This window comes from Sorex fumeus, unplaced genomic scaffold (genome assembly GCF_029834395.1).
Source record: "Sorex fumeus unplaced genomic scaffold, SorFum_2.1 ptg000051l, whole genome shotgun sequence".
NCBI lineage: Eukaryota > Metazoa > Chordata > Mammalia > Eulipotyphla > Soricidae > Sorex > Sorex fumeus.
Genome location: NW_026606108.1, coordinates 11,895,205 through 11,916,256, shown reverse-complemented (window position 1 = coordinate 11,916,256; position 21,052 = coordinate 11,895,205). Strand labels below are relative to the sequence as shown.

The window sequence follows — 21,052 nt, the reverse complement described above, 5'->3', positions numbered from 1 at the left end:
TACCATAAGCTTTATGCCTACTAGGACTGCAGCAATAATACAGTAGTACAAGGGTGGCTGCCTTGCATGTGGTCCACCAGTTTGATCCCTGGCACCCCACATAGTTCCTCCCAAACATAATTCCTGAGTGCAGAGGCAGAAGTAATCGCTGGGTGTGACACCCCCCCCCCCAAATAAAACAAAGTTAATCATGTTTCTGAAACAATGAAAACAAAAATAGGTCCATAAATAGCATTAGGAGATAGGTGCTTGCCCGCACATTGTCAACCTTGGTTTGATATCCTGTACTGCGGATGGCTCCTTGGGCACGGGGAGACCCCAGGTCGGATTTGTGCAAGGGAAGTGCTTTAGATGTGTACTATATGCAGCTATGGGTATTAGTAACACAATTATAAAGCTGGAGAACTGAAGCTTGGAAAGTCAATTCTCTAAAAAAGCACCCAAGTAATTCTCATCTTCATTTTCCATGATCTTAACAGACCAGGTCATCTGAGTCCCTGTACTTTAACCACCACTAGATGATCCATCTCAACCTTTCCACAGCTTTCTATCTAAACTTAGGTTCCAAAGGTAAACTTCTTCAACCATGACATCAGCAGGTTTTAGTCATCCATTCACAGCTTTTTCCCCCCTCCACATTCAAGTGCTTTTTCTCTTGTGAATGATCCTGGTCTCCAAATTAAATGCCTCCAAACATTTTCCTTAATCCCTGCTTGAGAGATCCCCTCCAAAGATATTCTTAATTTTGTCCAACCCTTTATTTAGGTTTTTGAGTCAGACATCCCAGTGCTTGGGAAGAACACATTTCAGTTGAGTCAGTAATGTTATTCCTTAAATGGCAAGTTTAAGTTTTCTGTCATACTTGATCCTATACCCATTTAGGATTTTTTTCATTTGCTGTTTTCTCATGTAATTTATTTGCTTCCACATTTGCCTTGGCACTGTACTCTTCCTTCAAAGTTATTAACTCCAAGATTGAGTTGGATACCCTTCCCAGGTAATGACTGTAGTACCCAAGTTTGTTACTTTTGCCACTCGGCAGTGTTCAGTAAGGATTACACCTGGATTTGCACTTAGGAATTATACTGGTACACTTGGGGGTAATATAGGGTGGAGAGGATCAAAGCAGGATCAGCTGTGAACAAAGCAAATGCTCTAACCCTGCTGCACCATTGCCCCATCCCTGAACGTTTATCCTTCAAAAATCTCTGCATCTGCATTTTTGGTATAAAATGCTATCTCATCCTAATAACATTGAGAGCTATTAAGTAGCTATCTTGGTCAACATCTAAAGTAAACTTCAAGTTTACCACGATGCCAAAACAGTTCAATCACTGTCTTTAAATTCTTCTGGATCCAAATATTTACCGATGGAAAACACCCATCATTGGAGCATATAAACTTCTAGATAAAATTTAAAAAAAAAATCAGGATTTAAGTATCAAATGAATTATTCTTTCTGGTTGATCACACCACCTCCATTTTCTCATCTACTGGCGTAAGCTTTCAAAAGAGCCAGAGGCTTTAACTCAGCTACTGAGTCATCACAGCACGATTACTAATACTTTAAACAACTCCTTCGGAATTTGGATTGAAGCCGTATGTAGGAGTTCCTAAGAAAATCTTTCCCAGGAACTAACCATATTGTAAAAGTTTTCCTCTCCTTTTTGTGAGGCAAGGGACTGAACCCAGGGCCTAACATTAAGCAAGGGAAAGGGTCTACTGCTGAGCAGCACAAAGGTAGAATGAATCAATTCTGGTGACCCAGCTAAAAACCAGCTGGGACCAAACAAAAGAATTAAATGGGAATTTCCAGGACAGCTCTTAAACTTGCTGAGTGTGTATTCTCACTGTAAAATTCTAGTGGCTGGATTCACTATCTCAAACACAACGTATTCAGCTATCAACATGCTACGTGTCAACATATGTGGGACAGCTGTAACTCAAATAGCTGTTGTTGCTCAATATTTTCCATGACTCTTTTGTATGTCCCCAGAACAGCTTTAGTAAGTCATTTCCAGAAAACAAATACTCCAACAATATGCCACTTATGATTAAAAACAAATGCACCGATTATATTAACATTCGATTCATTACTATTTTTGGCCATCAGCCAAAATATAATAATATAATTGGGTGGTGCAGGTTCGATATGCCAAACACAGTAACAAGTGTCACAATGGAGATGTTACTGGGCCCACTCGAGCAAATCGATGAACGACAGGACAGTGACAGTGACTGTATTTGGCTATCTGAAGAGGATACTAAAAATAAATTATCATTTATTCCAAAAGAGAAGGGGTAAGGGTCTCTCAAAAATGTTGCACACAATGGTAGTAAGTCCACTAAATTTTCAGGCACTGAGCTGAAAATACACTAGAATTTTCATAGTTTGTTCATTCCACTAAGTTACAAGAGCCTAATCTTCAGATTTTGTTAACTATTATAGAACCAAAACTAGCTAATTGGTTTCAACTATAAAATCCACTGGGCGTTTTTATTATTCTGGGGCCACATGCCAAGAAAGTGCTCAGGGATTAATTTTGGTGGTGCTTGAAGGGACCTTAGGTGGTGTGGTGGATTTGGGACAGGATCAGCTGTGCGCAAGGCAAAGCCTTAATCCCTATACTATCTCTCCAGTTGTCTAGTACTTTTAAATCAGAATTCAGGCTTTGTCCTTAACAGTATTGCAAGAACTAGTAGACTCAGCATTGATGACACCAGGAGCACTCAGGGCAGTAAGGCTGTAGATCATCCTTAATATTTGATAGAAAATAATAAAAGCAACTCTCCAAAAATCCATTTGTAGGCCATAAGAGCATCAGCACAATCATACGGGAGGAGATAACCAGTCTCTCCCTTCATATAGATTCCTTTTTATTTTCTTGTCAGACCTTCCCAAAACAAGACATTCAACAGTAGTTAGAATGGCCATCTCCCAACATTTAAAAAAATTGCACCCTCAGTGGGTGAACAAAGGAAGAGTAGTAACCTAGAGTTCAGCTGAGGAAGCCACTGTGGAGCCTTAAGTGGTGAGTTCTTCCAATTTCAGAGTGATGTGTCTTCAACTTGTATCATCATTTTAGTGGAAAAACATAAATTTAATTTTGGTGAAATGAGATTCATCTCCCGACAGGATTAGTAACATCATTCACTGAATTTCACATTCTTCTTTTGTGAAGAAAATGAATGGTAGCTAGAAGATCAATGGGATTCCAGCTCCAGCTGCAGATGGAATGACAATATACCAGGACAAAAACACCTAGATTTTGATTTACAAAGCTAACAGCAGTTTCAACCCACAACTTAATTACAGACCAACTACACCACAACCTCTTCAAATGGCAAAAATACAAAAAAGTGTTACAAAAATATTTCAGAAAAAGTGCATAGTCTAAGTGCATAGTAAATAAAAGCACTGAAAAATATCTTGCTAGAGGGAGTTCAGCTTTGAAAGTTAATACCAAAGCCAAACATTTTTATTTTACACAAACTATACTCAAAAATAGCTTTATGAGACTGATTTCTGGCTAAAAGTATCAAAGGGTTTATTAGTCAAGAAACAAATACCTTAACTGACATGGGAGGATAGGAAAGAAACCAAGCTGCCAACCCCCAAAGTTCACACTCATTAAGTTTTCTGCAGTGTGACGGTGCTAAAACATCCTTCAATGGCAGAAATGTGGTAATCCTGGAATTATTGCTAAAGTTGTCTTCAAATTAAAAAAAAAAATTTTTTTTAAACCTGACACAATCTGACCAAACATGTGCCAATTTACAGCTTCAAGGCTACTTTACAAAATACCTACATTTACACAATAGACTCCTGGCAGCATTTTCAGACAAATCCTTTTACTTAATCCTGACATGCTATAAATGATTAAATTACAGTTCAACGAACTGTCCATAAGCTTTTATCTAGGGTCAGAAAAAAACAGCCTTTGATTGAGAGAGGCGGGCAGGTAACTTAAAGAGCTGGATGGGGCCGGGGAGGGTAAGCCATCACAGGAACCTCACTTGCCTGGATGCTCTTCACAAGGGTTAAGTGTCAATCTACTCTAAACCAACTAACATGAAACTTAATAAAAACCTTACAGCCAAACCCTTTAAAGCTTTCATTTCTATTTAAAATCAGTCCAGCTATTAGTCTGCTGAGGCAGGGATTACAATACCAAGACTGGGCAGATGCAGTTCTGCAAGTTATTAAAAAAAAAGAAAGAAAGAAAAAAAAGAATAAAGAGAAAGAATGCCTTTCTCCTTCAAAGTGTTTTAAATAAAAACCAAGAAAAAAGATTAATACGTTAAAATGAAAATTATTTGCAAAGGATATTATGTAACAAATGGTTTAAAGTAGTCTATTAAAAAAAAGTGGGGCAATTTTGATTTCTTAGTGAGTCAGCAAGGCATTTTTTTGTTAAAAAAAATCTCATTTCCTTACAGAAACAGTTTTTAGTTTTTAATGAACTTGTAAACAAAAAAGCTCCCATTTCAAAATAAAAACAAAATCCCAGGTCATATAGATGTTTACAGTGATTACATTTATCTAAGCAACATACATACATGTTCAGTTGTAAGATGTTAACTAAATCTGTGACAAATATGCTGTTTTTTTTTAATACCAATACCAAGAACATTATAGAGTTAATGCAGAGTCCTAAGGATAATCTAGTAGTCACTAAGTTTTTTTCTTAAGTCTTCATTTTAGATGCTGTTATTTTCTAGCACAGGTAAGCAGGCAGAGTCTCTCATATGCTCAAACACTGGAATCTTTGGTTGCTACCTTATCAGCTGGCTTGCAAACAAGAAGCCAACCACTTTAAGAATGTTTGAAGTGAACAACTTGCAAAACCCAGGGATAGATAAACCCTAAGAATGCACAATTGTGAGCATTTACAACCATCACAACTGTGGCTGAAGACTGTTCATGCCATTCTTCTGAAATGAGATCTCAAAGCATTATAGTTCAAAATAAAAGGTTTAACAAACAAAAAAAATTGGCATATGCACAATTTCTCCAATTTGTGTGTCAACCATTTAGTTAACTTTTCCACTTGAAAAAATGCAATAGAAAACTGGACACCATGTTTCACTATCTCAGTTAATATTCACAATTACAGCGGTTACAACTCAGGATACAGCATCACCAATGCTGCTCAGAGCCAGTTTATACTGAAATTAAGTTCTTTACACCAAGTAAATGGTTGTCCACAACCACTGGCTAGTGTACATATGAACTAAAACGTCTAGATTTGGGGAGAAACAAATGCTGCTCCAATCATCTGCTCTGCTTCTTCCGTTCCTCAATTCATGCTCAGAAACCTGTCGAAGAATGAAAACAGAAAAAAAAAAAAATTAAAATTCCAAGTCATGAACAATTTTCTATGCTTTTTGGAGGGAGTCTGGAGTGGGGGCAAGACAGATACTAGGATTTCATGTATAAGGAAAAAAGCTTTTGCACCTCAAATAGAGAAGTTCGTAGAGCCGATAACTCTCTGGTCCTGACAATAACTAGTTTAGAATGGTGACCTGTGCTAAGGGAATCATCAACGATTCAATAAGTCTGTTTTGTTCACTTTTATATTTCTTGTACTTAGAACAATGATGTGTTTAAATATGTCAAATCAATTAAAAACGATTGCTTAAACTATGACCAAGTTTTTTTTAATCATGCCACAATCAGGAAATATTCTGCATTATTTTTGGTACAAGTAGGATTACTCCTGGCTCTGCACTCAGGAATTATGCCTGCCGTGCTCAGGGGACCATATGGGATGCTGGGTATTGAGCCTGAGTTCATGGCATGCAAGGCAAATAAATGCCCTATCTGCTGTACAGCTCTGGCCCCTCCGGCACCATTTTAAGGATGCTCACTGGACCATCCTTTAACACTGAAAGTCAATCTCATTCTACTCCATCAGGCCTACTGTTATTTCTTTAACACAAACCAAGCTGTCAATCATAGACTGCTCCTTTCCTTGTATTTTTCAAACATTTTTTGACCATCTCCTGACAGGTGTGTGGATGATATAACCACTCATTTTCTGCTTCCTGGTAAATGCCTCTCGCGGCTAGTTTTTTTTTTTTCCATTTAAGTGTAGTAAGCCACCTCCATTCATTTAGCCCATTTATTGCATGAAGTAAGCCCTCAAAAGAGTTGTGAAGTGCTCTCTGTCTCTCCACTGTGTCTCTACATGCTGAGAAGGTCTTGAAAAGACCCAGACTAACTAAGAACTAAGGTTCAGAAAGCAAAAGTTAACAGTGATAATCAAGCTTTCTGGAAATGAACTTCACCATAGACAACTATTACCTACATCTGACACTTAAAATTCAATTGGATTGCCAAGGCGAACATATGAATACTTTTAAGTTAACTCTGAATCAAAAATTAAAACCCAGGAAATCAGAAAAAGTATGGCAGGTGAGGTGCCTGCCCTGAAAGCAGTTGATCCAGTTTTGATTCCTGACACCACCTATGGTACCCCGAGCATGCCAAAAGTGATTCCTGAGCACAGTTGGGTGAGGCCCAAAACAAAATAAAAATAAGAGCTGCACTGTGAGCTGATTTGCATTTGAGAACTCTGTATTTGATCTCTGGCAGGGCAGAGTCTTATAATTCGCCCAGGCAACTGACCTGCAACCATCAAGCTGGGAGTAGCCCCTGATTATTACCTGGTATGCCCCCAAAACAAAACAAAATAAAAAACTATCATAACCCAATGTTTGAAAGTAGACTAAACTGATATAACAGCTACACAGAATTGACCCATACTACACTAAGCATTTCCAGTTCTGCAATTGTTCTTAAATGTGATTTAAAAGTTTTCATGGTTACTAAAATTATTTAGAGTTTTTTTAATAGTTTAATCATGGAGTTTATAATTAACTGCACTGAATATTTAAACAGTTTTAAAATGGAAAGCCACCACCACAAATAAACTAAAAAGGAAATGTAAATTACATTGCCAAATATTAGAAGATCCTTGAATGTGTAATATGGATTATGAATTTTATCTAGGTAAGAATGGCATCTGTTTATCTTTGAATCTGCTACTTTTGGATTTTTTTGGGTCAGTTAATGATTCTATTTGTTTAGAGGTAGGTTAAAGTTTAGCCTAACGATAATCCTGGTAGACTAGGGCGGTCAAATCCAGATTTAACTCTTCAGATTGGTCAATGGTAGGATACTCCACCCAGGAATCAGCATTTCTCCAATGAATTGTTCTAAGAAGTTACTGTAGGTTGTATAGGCAAAATCTTAATAGGAGAGTTCAGCAGGTATTCAATCTTCAATCTTCAAGTATTAAGTATCCTTTTCTTAAATATGTATTAGTCCTTGTTTTTAAATCTTGAATTTAGTTGATGTCTCCTGGCATCAAGAAGTCCAACACCCATCTTCACTGCAAGAGCAGATAAATTAAGGGATGACTTGTGTTTTCCCCTAAAACAAGAGGGAAGGAAAAAAAAAAGTTAAAACCAGGCTGGAGGTGGGCTTCTTCAGGAATTTATTAATTTAATTTCTGCTACATTTTTCAAATTTACAAAAGAAAAGCTTATTTTTATGTAACTAGGAGATCCCATCTATCAAACTATGCTTATATTTGTGAAGTTATTGAGTTCTGATTTTTAGAATCACAAATTCATTTGAAAGGCTATTTAATAGTTAGGTTTTATGATGAGCCTTTGAAACTGAAGACTCAGGGGCTGGAGAGAGTACAGACAGTAAGATCAAGCATGTAGCACAGTACATGCTCGCCTTGCACATGGCTGACCCGGTTTAATCCCCAGCATCAATCCCCCGAGCACCACCAGGAGTAAATCCTGAGGGCAGTCAGGAGTAAACCCTGAGCACAGCCAGGTATGTCGAAAACAAAGACAAAATGAAACTGATATTTCATTAATAGTGTAAGATTCAGGAATACTTATTATTCTCTGTGAAATGCCATTTATATATATTTTTTTGTTGTTGCTGCCGTTGTTATTTTCCCAAAGAGGGACTTAAAAAAACTCAAATTGGCATTCAAAAGGAAAACCCAGACAGAAAGATAGTATAGCAGGTAAGGAACTTGCTTCGCAGTTGCTGGCTGGGGTCCGATCACTGGCCGTCTCATATGGTTCCCTGAGCACTGCTAGGAGTGATTCCTGACTGCAGAGCCAGGAGTAAACCACTGAACATTGCTGAGTGTGACCCCAAAATGAAACAGACAAAAAAAAAGGAAGAAAAAAATCCATACACTGGAGCCAGGGAGATAAATTCAGTTGCCAGTTTTCTTTGCATGTAGTTTCATCCCTAGTACAATGTCCCCTAAGTACCACAAAGAATGATCCCTGAGCAGAGAGGGAAGAGTAGCCAGCTCTTGAGCATTATGGTTCTGGTTTCAAAGTCAAACCAACCAACAGACTCTACATTAACTCCTTTTCCACAGAAACTAAAAAATGGGAAATATTTTGTATTTAAATCAGTATTAATATTGACAAAAGTAAAAGTTGGGAAAGATTAAAAAAATACTTTACTTTTATTACTATGAATTAGATGAAAGAAACCTAAATGAAGTAGCACAGGTAAACCTTCCAAACTACTGAAAAAACAAACTTGGGAGATCAGATTCATTGATTTGAATTCTATTAACAGAATTCATTCTGCTATAGATTTCTGAAGTTGTTGAATTTTCAAATACCTGTTACATCTGACTCTTTCCCCAACTGGCACATGGTCTGCATTCTCCATCACCGAGTCACATCAACAATGTCATCTTCTGTCTTCTGACTATTCTGTCTTCAGATCATCCGGACAGTCTCAGAGGTTGAAAAGTTTTGAGTGGTACAGCAAGTCTTGGAGACATGGGCTTCAGGTCACCACAAAGCAACTCTTACACCCTTATCTTCATTTCTTGTTGGGTTTTATCTGTTCTCTCCAGTTTTATTGTCCAAAAGTGAAGCGGGTGGGGGTGGGGGGAATGGGGAAGCTGACTTTTTTCACAGCAAGTAGATGCAGCTCCCTGGCAGTTCTTTGGATTGAGTAACTTCTGAGCACAGTCTCTCCAGTTATTTCAAGGTCTTCCCCTGTGATGTGGGTTACGTTGCTGAGTGACCAGCCACGTTCCTAGCAGCAATTGGTGAAGTCAGAAAAAGTTAAGCTAAACATAAAAGATAGGTGAAACCCAGCAAACACTGGAAGGCAAATCAAGGAAGACCATGACATGGCAGGTAAGTTTTTCTGATCTTCTAAATGCCAAAATTTGATATTCATAGATAGCACACCCCCCCAAAAAAAACAGAAAAAAACCCCCAAAAAAACAAAAACAAACAAACAAACAAAAAAAAAAAACAAACCAAAAAAACTATGTTGAGTATCAGTAGCAAGAGTAGTGGGGGAAAAAAAAAGGTTCAAATGATGAACATAATATTTATGCGAAAGTCACTTTTGGCTTCATGAAATTTGAAATTCTCCCTATCTGGACTCTGATTTCCTTTTAGTGGTTCTTTGTAAATGTCTTGAAAGCAATTTCCAGATAACCACGTGTAGATGAAGAAAAGAGTGAAGTGGATTTGAAGTAGGATTGATGGGAGTATTTTTAATCTTTATAAAAATGGTAATTATAATTCTATGGCCTTAAAAATTAGCAGATCATAGGGAATATTAGGACCTGTTTCATAACATTTCAATGGGTTCTGAAATAGCATATTTGGGGGAAGATCTTTTCTTTATAAAAACAACTAGAAATATATACAATATTTGACTAAGCAGCTTAAAATTTTTAAAATAGCTTTCCATGGGAGAGGTGGGAGACTGTACATGTAAATTTAAGAAATGTCACCACTTGTCAGATACTTCCATATTTTAAAATACAGATCTAATTTTGAAAATTTAAAAGAATTTAGTGTGAAGAGTAACTCATGAAAAATTTTCATTATGTCATTCTCCCTCATTCTGTCTCACCTGCACTTCAAGAAACGGACTACGGTATTTTCATCATCACCGAGAGAACTTCTTACAATCACTGAGCAATACTAGCTTCCATGAAGGGAAACACCTATTATAGTGGAATCAGTAGTTTAAGTAACCTTGAGCAGTTTGTTCTTAATTGACTAGCCCAGGTAAGAAAATTAGGATAAAAGTTTTGGAAAATATTTATTTCACATCTTCAAACCTGCTGCAATTTTCTAAGTTTATGTATGGGTGATCTGGGGTAAGATTTGTTTTGGGTACTAAGTTCTATATCCAAAATAACACAAGTGTTTTCAAGAAGTAAAGGTTAGTAAAAATATTTGGGGGTCAGAGAAAAAGCCCCATGGTACAGTACATACTTCACATATACAAGACCCTGGGTACCCCTAGCACCATACCAAAAAATAAAAAAGATTCTTATTTGTTTTACAGTCGAATGACAGATTTTAGCAGTGAGCGATATTCTTCTTGGAGTTAATATACATACTGCCTGGATATGCATTTCTAAAAATAGCAATGTGTGATGGCCTTTTATTAGAGGTCCAATGTTTCAAAATTTTATATATCTCGATTATGTAGTAACTTGCATAAACCACAACCTAAAAATACTATGAATTTTTTTGGTAAGACTTTAAACTGCTTTTTAAAAAAACAGCTACAGTAGAAAGTAAATTTAATTACAATTTTCTTTTCCTAAGAAAACATATTAACTCACTGGATCCAACATCTCATCTTTAAAGACCTGGACAAAAATTCTGCTAGTTTATGCATTCAAGACAAATAGAAAACTAACAATGGAACTAGTTAAAAATAAGGTAATTCTTCCTGAAGGCAGTTGAATACTTGGAACTGAAATGTTCTACATCAGATGAGATTTCAATCTAATTTTAGTCCTAGAAACTGTAACTTGTGATGATCCTGTTATCCCAGCTAGCTTTTAAGACAAAATTGATTTCATCATGGGAGAAAAAAACAAACATAGATATTTGGGCCCTCAGTTAAAACTCCACTGGGTCTTAGCTAAATTGTAGAAACATCTGTCTGTGGTAATACGTATTTATTTCACTAAAAACCTGGCACAATTATTAAAATAGAACAAATTTTACTAAAAAGGGCAAGCAAGCCCCAATTAAGAAGCAGAAATAGAACACTGGGCAACCATTCGGAAAACTCATCAATGTAACTTTTACTCTTATGAACTGTTTTAGTCTGCTCCAAATAAGGGAGAACTTCATTCCTAACTGATGAGCTGCTGGGATGAGGAGAACATCAGTCAGACTTCATGAAAATATTTGGATTAATTCCCAAAATTATCTCTTTTAAGTTATAAAAAGGTTTAGATACAATAAAAATACAGACCAAAAAAGACCAAATTCACACTACAGCAGTCATTCAGAAATTATACAGAAATCAAAACCAAGTCTTTACCTGCTCACCAGCACTAGAAAGTAAGCAGGTAAGAGGAGGTAAGTCCCAGATAGGGGAAAAGAGAAAAAATCATGGAAGATAGGAGTCCAACTGTACGGCAACAGTGATCAAGAAATAGCACTGTGCCCGAACAGTTCTACTCCTTAACAGCACAGAGAGTGCCAGAGATAGGAAGAATATAGCCTAGCAACCAATGGCATTTGCCCCACTGTTGCAATTTACAAGGCCTAACAGCAGTATTCAATTGCACACTGGGACCTAAGTCCCTGAGTATTTCCACATTAAAGTGCTTAAAACATAAAGAATAATTTTGAAAATAAGAATGCATGTAGTTTAATAAACATAACAACAGGAAACACATGTCAAGCTTCTCAGTTATCTGATTATTTATAAGAATAAATGGAATGCTTTGCAACTGAGAAGATACACACTCTGGGGCAATGCCAAACTCACCTCTTGAAACCAGAGAATGTTCACAATTTTTCATTTTAATGCTAAAGCATTAACATGCAAGAAAAAAATCTCAACATTGTTAGTTTGAAAGAAAGTCAAAATACCATGGCTAACCAGATCCATTATTTAAAAAAAAAAAATCAACAAGTGTTAGGTCTAGGATTTTGGATTGATTGATTATACCACATTCCCAACACCAAATGTTTATTTTGGAAGAGGGTTAATGAATGGGTAAAAAGATGCAGTTGTTAAAAATGACCCAAAATCCCAAGAGAAATGATGTAAAATATATATACATACATATATGTATATACAAATACATATACATATATATGAACAAGGACATTTGGGTTTAAAGTTAGTAGTCAAATTTTCCAAGGACGTCTTTTTTTTAAAAACATAAAGCCAAATCTTATGTGTTTTAAAAAATCACCTCCTCGATCTAACACTGTTAGAAATGAAACCCAATTTTGTGTTCAATTTTTTTCCCTTCAACGTCACTTGGTTCTTGGCTACTAACCTTTCATGTTACTCTTGGTTTTGTCAGTTTGCTTGCCTGTGGGGGTTTGGGCCTGCTGACCCTGCCCACTTGAAGAGGCTGCCTGCTGTGCTGCTTTCTGCTTTAACATTGTCCAATCAAAAGTGTAGTCATATTGGTGGTTCAGGGTCCTAGGAAATAGAAGTATACGTAAATGCTTGAATAACAGAGTTCAGCTAAATACTTTAATAAATGATTATTTTCTCTTAAACATAACAGTTTTAAACTGTCTTCCCTAAAAACATTTTAACTCCTATTAATTCCATTTTTTATTTCATTACTAAAGAAAAATGATATCACCACTTCGGTCTGCTACATGGAATAGGGGAAAAAAAACCCTTCTTTCAAAAATCCACTGCTCTCAAAGTTTCTGAAAGCATTTGAGTTAAAAAAAAAAAAAGGCACATTAAACAATTCAAAACAGAGCCAATCTGTTAATTACCTAGGGGTTAGTCATAACAGCCCCTTGTAAAAAAAGTATGGGGTTCAGAAGTTTCGTGAGGGAAAATTCTATGCAGGTGCCTTTTAAAGCATTTGTTATAATTAATACAGTTACTTTCCAAATCTTATTTGGTTTTGAGCCATCATTATTTACAATAGAATCCTGAAATATTGTATTACATAATTACTCTTCATTTTGCTATCATATAGGTACCGAAACAGAGTTCCAACAGTCACAACTAATGTGAACTGATGTGTGTAGTGGAATAAATATTTAACTGCCTCTCCATTCCTAATGAATTCATAGTAAACTTTATTCTGCCCAACACATCTACCTTGGATCGGTAACATACTAATCTCCCCCACTGAGTTTTAGTCTTAAAAACTAACCTGAAAAGTATGCGAAATAGCTGCCTCAGATACATGTAATCCGGGGCCTCCTCAAAGCGCAGCCCACGACAATAGTTTAAGTACATGGCAAATTCTGCGGGAAATCCCTGAAAATTTAAGAACAGAAACAAAAACTGTAGTAAAAACAAATGTTTAAAATATAACCAAAGAAAGTATTTTTAGATAGTGATCAGAGAAAGTAGTTATGGCATGGCACCCCCAAAAGTTTAACAAAACTTCACTGTCCTGCCCATCCTTACAAGGTACAATAACATTTGTAAGTGGAAATTCGTACCCTTATAATCCAGTATTATGTTCCTAAGAAATTTAGATACCTCACCTATCAATATATTAGTTTGTCAATATGCAATTACTTAAGAATTCGATGGCAGTAATGAACAAAAACAACAAACTGGAGGTCAATAATACTTGTTGCAAGAATAGGACAATGAGCCAGTCACCTTCTCTCTCCTAATTTATTACTTTTTCTATTTTTCCCTTCTTTATGGGACTGAGAGTTATGAGAATTGGGCCACCCTAAGTGTGTCAGGGGTTAAAACAGGCTGCCACATGGAAGGCAAAAGTCTTAACGCATATACTATTTCTCTGACCCACTACATTTTTAACAATAGATGCATGTATATATAATAAGAAATATACAATCACCAAGAGAGAACAAAATATTGTTGTGAGATCAAGCCAATGTTTCATCCTATGACCAGATCACTATACTCAAGTGTTACCATACTGCTTACATATTCTGCTTTTCTCCCCATTATAATACTGTAAGCATCAGTTATTCTGAACTTCTTAATCAACTTCAACAGTCACACAATAAGTCAATCTTATCAGATTACATGTTTATATGTACTTGTTCCTTGAAACCTAACATTTATAAGATTACAGACTTTAATCTGCGATAAACAAAACTTTTAAATGTATCTGTAGACACATTTTTTTTTCATGTTTAGTGTCTTAGAAAAGATGTGAACAACTTCTGGCATGTTAGGAGGTGTGTGTGTGTGTGTGTTTGTGTGTGTGTGTATGTGTGTGCGCTCGTGCAATACAATGTGCTACCAACAAAACCATCCAGAAATCCAAACTCAATAGTTTAGAAAGCAAATCTATGGAAAAGAAGTCAGATAATATCACCATTCACCCCCTCTACAAAGTACGGTTGATTTTATGTGTATTTCTCCCTTCTGTCATGAAACTATTTAAGATATATTCTTTTCTGGGCAATGAAGGGTGGTTTTGGGGGCACACCCTGGGGTTTCCATGGGACCAGATGGTGCCAGGGAACGGAGCTCATGTCTCCTGCATGCAAATTATGTATTCAGTTGTTTCAAAAAGGGCCATGCAGTTGTCTTCCTATTTAAGACACAACAGTTCATAAATCTATTCTAAACCAAGGGCCAGGTATGTGGGCTTAATGGTAGAGCACCTAGTTCCACCAAAAACTTTTATTGTTCAATCTGTCTTCCTGTGCCTATTTCCTTTTATCTCAATGTGTCAATTGCTCCCGAGATTTCTTTTCTTAAAGCAGTTTAGAGATAAGGAGAATATTTTACTTATCATCTTTATTGGTCCTCTAAATAGCACATAGGTAGGGCGTTTGCCTTGTGTGTGCCTTGTGCGTGGCTGGCCCGGCCAAGCTGGATTTGATTCCTTCACCCATCTTGGAGAGCCTGGCTAGCTACCTAGAGAATCTCGCCTGCACGGCAAAGCCTGGCAAGCTACCCGAGACGTATTGGATACGCCAGACACAGTAACAACAAGTCTCACAATGGAGATGTTACTGGGCCCGCTTGAGCAAGTGATGAGCAAGGGGAGGACAATGGCCTTCAGTGGCCAACTCTCCCCTAATGGGGGCCCGCCTCCCCCCCCCCACATCCCAGATTTTGAGGCCATACCTAGCAGTGCTTGAGCAGGTACAAATAATTAAAAACAGAAACTAATAGGTGGAAGGCAAATGCTCTACTACTGAGTCACACCCCTCCCCCAGTCCTTTCCCCTTTAATTTTTTTTTTAACAGCACATAGAATCCACCCATTTAAAAATTATTGTAATGTTGATTCCATTCTTAAAGATATTCAAAAGCAAAAGACAACAAATTTGAAATGATGAGTAGTGAGCTACTGATCTGGGTGTTTAAGTTTCCCAGATTTTTGGATCATTAATCACAGCAGCTTACCTTACATAAAACTTCAACAGGAGTGGACATCTTCTTTTCACTAATCTTTTCATATTTTTGTTTCTTTGTTGCAGCCTGTGGAAACAAAGTTTCCAACACTACTAAGACCCATAGTAGAGCATGAGATCTAAATATAAATTAAGATTCAAGAGAAATCTTAACAACAACAACAACAATCAATGTGCAATTCATCTATTTTTTTCTCCCTAAATGCCAACTTTTGTTTCTTGTGGCAACATTATTACTTAATTAGGACAATAGGAAGAGTGTAACAGAATATAAAGATAGATAATCTGAGTAAAAAAGGTGGTCAAATTTGAAAATTTCTTACCCCTATTTAACAAAGACAAAGGTGTAGACAGAACATTACCCAAAAACATGAGCATCATTTAATGCCATTATTAAATGGTGCCGACTCAAAAACACTTGTTTAGCTGTGAAGACATTCATGTTGGATAAAGCAATCCATGCACTGAATGACTCATCAAGCACAGATAATAACAACTACAAGGAAACATTTTCCTCTAAAGGCCCAATGAAGTATCAAAGCCATCATTAAATCTTGGGACATAGAGACTTATTATTAAAATACAAACACAAAAACTAATGTGGGGGGGATGGGGGTGGGAGGGATATTATCCATGGTGGTGGAAAATGGGCACTGGTGGAGGGATGGGTATCTGATCATTGTATAATTGAAACCAAAGCACAAAAAATTGTAAATCTACAACTTTAAAAAAAATAAAATAAAATAAAGGGGAAAAAAAAAAAAAAACTAATGTGAAACCTCTAATTAGGAGAAACATGGATAATTAAAAAAATATCCAATATTACTATACATTAAAAGGACACATGTCCACCAAAATGGCACCACTTCAAAATGAGTAAGTAGCCACCTTTTGTAGCTCATGTCAACTTCCACCCACACAAAACTACTGCTTCCATTAATGGGCACTTGTTTACTATCCCAAGGAGAGTGTTCCTCAGGTATAACTGATATTCTATTTATTTCTACTGAAATGAGCAGCTTTTATTTTCCCAATGAAAGATACAAGAATTCATAATATAAAGTTTACAAAAATTTGTATATAAAATCAAATATAGCACTGTTTAAAAGGTCACTTTTCTCTGGGCTGAAGAAATAACCTAAAGTGCTAAGCACATGCCAGATATTAAGAAGGCACAAGTTTGATCACAGAGATCCCTCTCACTATCCCTTCCCCCACCAAGTACAGTGGGCCGTCATGGTTCCCAGCATGGCTGTACCCAAGCAACATAGTACTGAACCATTTGTCCTTAGAGCCAGGCTGAATATCACTAGGTATGATTCTAGGGTCCATAGGAGCCCCAAGCCCCTAAGGATCTCTAAGAAGTATTTTTATTATTTGTATGTTTGCTTTTGTGTGGATTACAGCACTTTTTAAGCAAAACAACAACAACAAAAACACCAAAAAAAAGAAAGAAAAAAGGTGAGTCTAGTTTACCTTGAGTCCTTGCCACGGAAGACTGGTTCTATTAAAATACATCAAAACATATCCTAAAGATTCCATATCATCTCGGCGACTAGAAAATAAAAACATTAATTATGAGTTGGAATAATTACATAAAATATGAAAGCCAGGTTAAGTGCACAAGAAATTTTCCAAACAAGTAGAGAACAATTTGGTGTCTTGTGCAAGAAGGGACTCACAGTTTATTAAAGCAAGAAAGTTGATTATGGATTACGTAAAAAAAAAAAACCTCAAAGAATTCAAAGTAATAAAAATCTACAATTTTTAAACAAGAGCAAAAAAATTAACAATACAATTTTCCAAACGAAGTTAATGGAAACTGGAAAGACCAAATAGCAGAACAATCACATATTTTAGAGATAGTCATGAGAAAATCCAGCTTTGAGAATTAGTTCAACAGATAAGCAAAAGCATATTCCCAACATCACATGGTCCCCAGAGCACTGTTAGAAGCAACTTGAGTAGCTGGGAGTAACCTCTGAGTATCACTAAGGTGCCTCAAAAACCAAAATTAATCCACTTTGAGGATATAAAAATTTGTTGTTTTTGAGACCACATCTGAAAAAGCTGAGGGCTTGAGTCCTGGCTCTGTGCTCAGAGGACCATATGCAGTGCTAGGGATTGAACCTGGGCCAGCCACAGCCAAGGCAATCACCATACCAGCTTGTACTATTTCTCCAGACTGGAAAAAAATTTTTTTTGTGTGAGACATCTAACAATGTTCAGGGGTTACTCCTGACTTTGCACTCAGGAATCACTCCTGGTGAACTTGGAGGACCTTTTGGGATGCTGGGAATCAAACCTGGGTCAGCCGCGTGTAAGACAAGCACCTTACCGCTCCCTCCCCTGGCAACCCTCTATCTAGCCAAGGAAATAACACCACCTTAAAGCTAAACACCCATGTAAATGTAGATATACACACAGCTATGAACTCAGATAGGTATTTAAGAAACTGGCAATACAAGAAGCAAATTTCTAAGTCAACCGAGGGTATTTAGATACTTATTAACCTTCTCTAAGCTTATTATTCTCATGAGCTTCGCTACCTTGAAAGCACTTATTTCTATGTTTATTTATCTATTTTGGTCCTCGAATTATGCCCAGCAGTGCTCCAGAGATGCTCTTCAAAGTATTTGGGGGATCATGCAGGGAGGGAACTAAACTCAGGTCTCCTGATAGAAAGCATGGGCTCCTTGGGGCTGGAGAGATAGCATAGTGGGCAGCGTGGTTGCCTTGCACATGGTGAACCCAGTTTGATCCTTATCATTCCATATTGTCTAAAGCACAGCCAGAAATATTTCCTGCGTGCAGATCCAGGAGTTATCCCTGGGTATCTTCAGGTATGCCCCCAAAACAAAAACAAAACCTCCTCCCAAACAAAATGGGGGAAAACAACAACAACAACAACAAAATAACCCCACAAAACAAAACAAAAAAGCAGCATATATTTCAGTTCACTCAGTTATCTCTTTTCAGGAGAAAAAAAAATGGTGTAACAGGCATACAGTTTAGTAGTAGAGCATATTTCTTACATGTATGATGCCTCAAGTTCAAACCTGGGCAGTCCTGGGTTTGATTAAAAACAAAAATAAAACAAAACAAAAAACCAAAAACACACTGAAAAAAGAACAAAACACGGAAACTTGAACTCAGGTAAAAAAAAAAAAAAGACAACTTTTGCTTCAGTAAGTGCCTACCAATTAATGTAGAAGTAAAAAAAATGACTGCGAGACAGTCTGTTAACCTATTTTTTTAAAATTAGGACTCAGTATTTTTCCTATAAAAATAATATATTCTTTCCCCAATACTCAATTTATACAATAAACTTTTGGAGATTGTTAGGGAGATGGTCAAAAGATCCAGAACGCATGCTAGGTATGAAACAAATATCAAGATAAAGCTGCACTTGAGGGGCTGGAGTGATAGCACAGCAGGTAGGGCATTTGCCTTGCATGAGGCAGTTCAATTCCCAGCATCCCATATGGTCCCCCAAGCACTGCCAGGAGTGATTCCTGAGTGCACGAACCAGGAGTAAGCCCTGTGCATTGCTGGGTGTGACCGCGTTCCCCCCCCCCCCCCCCCCCAGCCAAGGGCTGCACTTGGGCTTCTAACTTTCCATCAGTCTTTTTCTCCCCAAGAGATATGCATCAAAGACAAATTTGTTTAATTGGTGACTCTTCATCAAGAAAAGCAGCAGGTCACAAGATTAAGAAGCATTTTCAGGGGCTGGAGCGATAGCACAGCTGGTAGGGCATTTGCCTTGCAAGCGGTCACATGCGGCGGACCCAGGTTCGATTCCCAGCATCCCATGTGTTTCCCCAGCACCACCAAGAGTAACCCAACCCGCCCCACCCCCCAAAAAGGGAAGCATTTTTCAGCAGGGAAACATCAACGAATATCTTATAAACGAAAATATTTCAAGCCCCACTAATGGTATTACCAAAGATTTGATAAATATGCTCAGTTTCACTTACCTTTGTTCAATACCAAGATGTGCATTGATGCTAGCATACCGGGCAGTGCCAGTGAGATTTTTATCTTCTCTGTACGGTATGTGTTGTCTTGTCCTGTTGTCTCTGTACTTTTTGGCCAAACCAAAATCAATAAGGAATAACTTGAAAAGAAAACAAAAAGACATTAGGCTTCAAACCTTCCTTAATTCAGGCTGCTTTTTTATTCATTAAACAGCATCTATTCTATCTACTAGTTCAAATACATAAAAATAAGGTGTCATAATGATTTCAAACACTTCAGTTTACTAATCCTCATATAGAAACCAAATTAAAACAATAAATCACACAAAAGTTAAGTGTTGATCCTTGTCAGCTGAATAATTTCACAGACCCAGATTATAAAGAGCCTGTCTTTAAAAAAAAAAAAAAAAAGGTGTGACGAATTATATACGTTTTGTACTAGAGAGTTGACAAGAGTGCTCAGTCTTGAAACCGGACATCCTATTACTGATAAACAGCATGAGGTTTCAAAAACTAGACACAAACTACCTGGAACTCTATCATTTTATAAAAGACCACATTTTAGTATGCCAACAGAATGTTCATTATCAAAATAAGACAACTTCAAAGCTTGATATTAACAAAGCCAAACTTTTTATTAATGAAAAATGAAGCATTTTAAAAACAAATATGCATCGTGTTCTATTACTTTACAACAAAGCTTATGCCTGTGATCAGGTTAGATTTCTGGAAAATATATCAAATTGACCTGAAATCTTTAAAAGTACTTAATATGTAAAATCAAGGTGATTTAAAGTAGTAATTTATAAGAGCTAAGTTAAAAACCAAACTAGTATTTTAAAACAAAATAATGTTCAGAAGTTTTGTTTATATGGCACACAGGAAATGAAATACTCATTTGTAACAATTTTAAGAAGTAATGCAGGGTGGGGTGACAGCACGGGTTTCTGACCAGTTAAGGTTCTTAGCACCTTATGACCCCACACACTTGCTCAGGCCCTCTTTCTGGCCCAATTTGCCACATATTGCTACAAGTAGTATCTGGAAGGTCCCCTTTCCCCAAAAGCAACCCAGGTCTACTCTCCAACATAAAACCTTATTTAGTTTTAGGTTATGCACAGTGGTGCTTGAGGGCCATTTCTGGTATCGCATTCAGATGGAGATTCTGTATACAAAATGCCCTCAGCTGCTGGAGCCATCTCAGCTCTCTGGCCCCAAGATCTAAATATGAAACAATTATTTCGATCAGTCCCTCTTCTCAAATATTCATAATTACTGGGTTTCTAAATTAAGTAAATCACTTTTTATCTGCAATCAGGAAATCCAACTGCCTTGTTAAGGATTTGTGACAAGAGATAAAGAAGATAAGCTATTCATTTAGATGAGAGAACCTTGCCAAATGTCTTTTTAGGACAACAGCAAACACCTATGGGAGCTAGGCATTGTTACTCTAGCCTTAGTCATCGCTAGATGGAAAAAAGACAATGAGGTTTGAGTTTCAAATTAATGAGTTATTTTCATTTGGTCTAACTATGAAAGAATGATGATTAAATTCCTAGAAAAATGCAGTTAGATAATGGATAATTCTAACAAAACTCTTTTCCTATTCTACCAATTGTGGATTTGGAATGGAAAGTGATGAAGACAATTCTTCTGCATTGGGATGGGTCTGCACAC

General features: G+C 37.0%; 1 protein-coding gene across 4 annotated transcripts in view; it reads right to left on the bottom strand.

Moving 5' to 3' along the window:
* Positions 1 to 2,856: 2,856 nt before the first annotated feature.
* Positions 2,857 to 21,052, bottom strand: part of CSNK1A1 (casein kinase 1 alpha 1) — a 48,769-nt gene continuing 30,573 nt past the window's right edge. For 2 of the 4 annotated variants that reach the window (XM_056124312.1, XM_056124316.1), the window contains 6 exons: positions 19,376 to 19,515; positions 16,875 to 16,953; positions 15,391 to 15,465; positions 13,197 to 13,303; positions 12,348 to 12,496; positions 2,857 to 5,319 (listed from right to left, as the gene is read on the bottom strand). In XM_056124312.1, the coding sequence (XP_055980287.1) occupies positions 5,312 to 5,319; positions 12,348 to 12,496; positions 13,197 to 13,303; positions 15,391 to 15,465; positions 16,875 to 16,953; positions 19,376 to 19,515 (558 nt within the window). In that variant the 3' untranslated portion in view covers positions 2,857 to 5,311. Of the gene's footprint in view, positions 5,320 to 12,342; positions 12,497 to 13,196; positions 13,304 to 15,390; positions 15,466 to 16,874; positions 16,954 to 19,375; positions 19,516 to 21,052 lie in introns of those variants that run through there. The other 2 variants (XM_056124315.1, XM_056124314.1) reach the window with 2 other exon arrangements.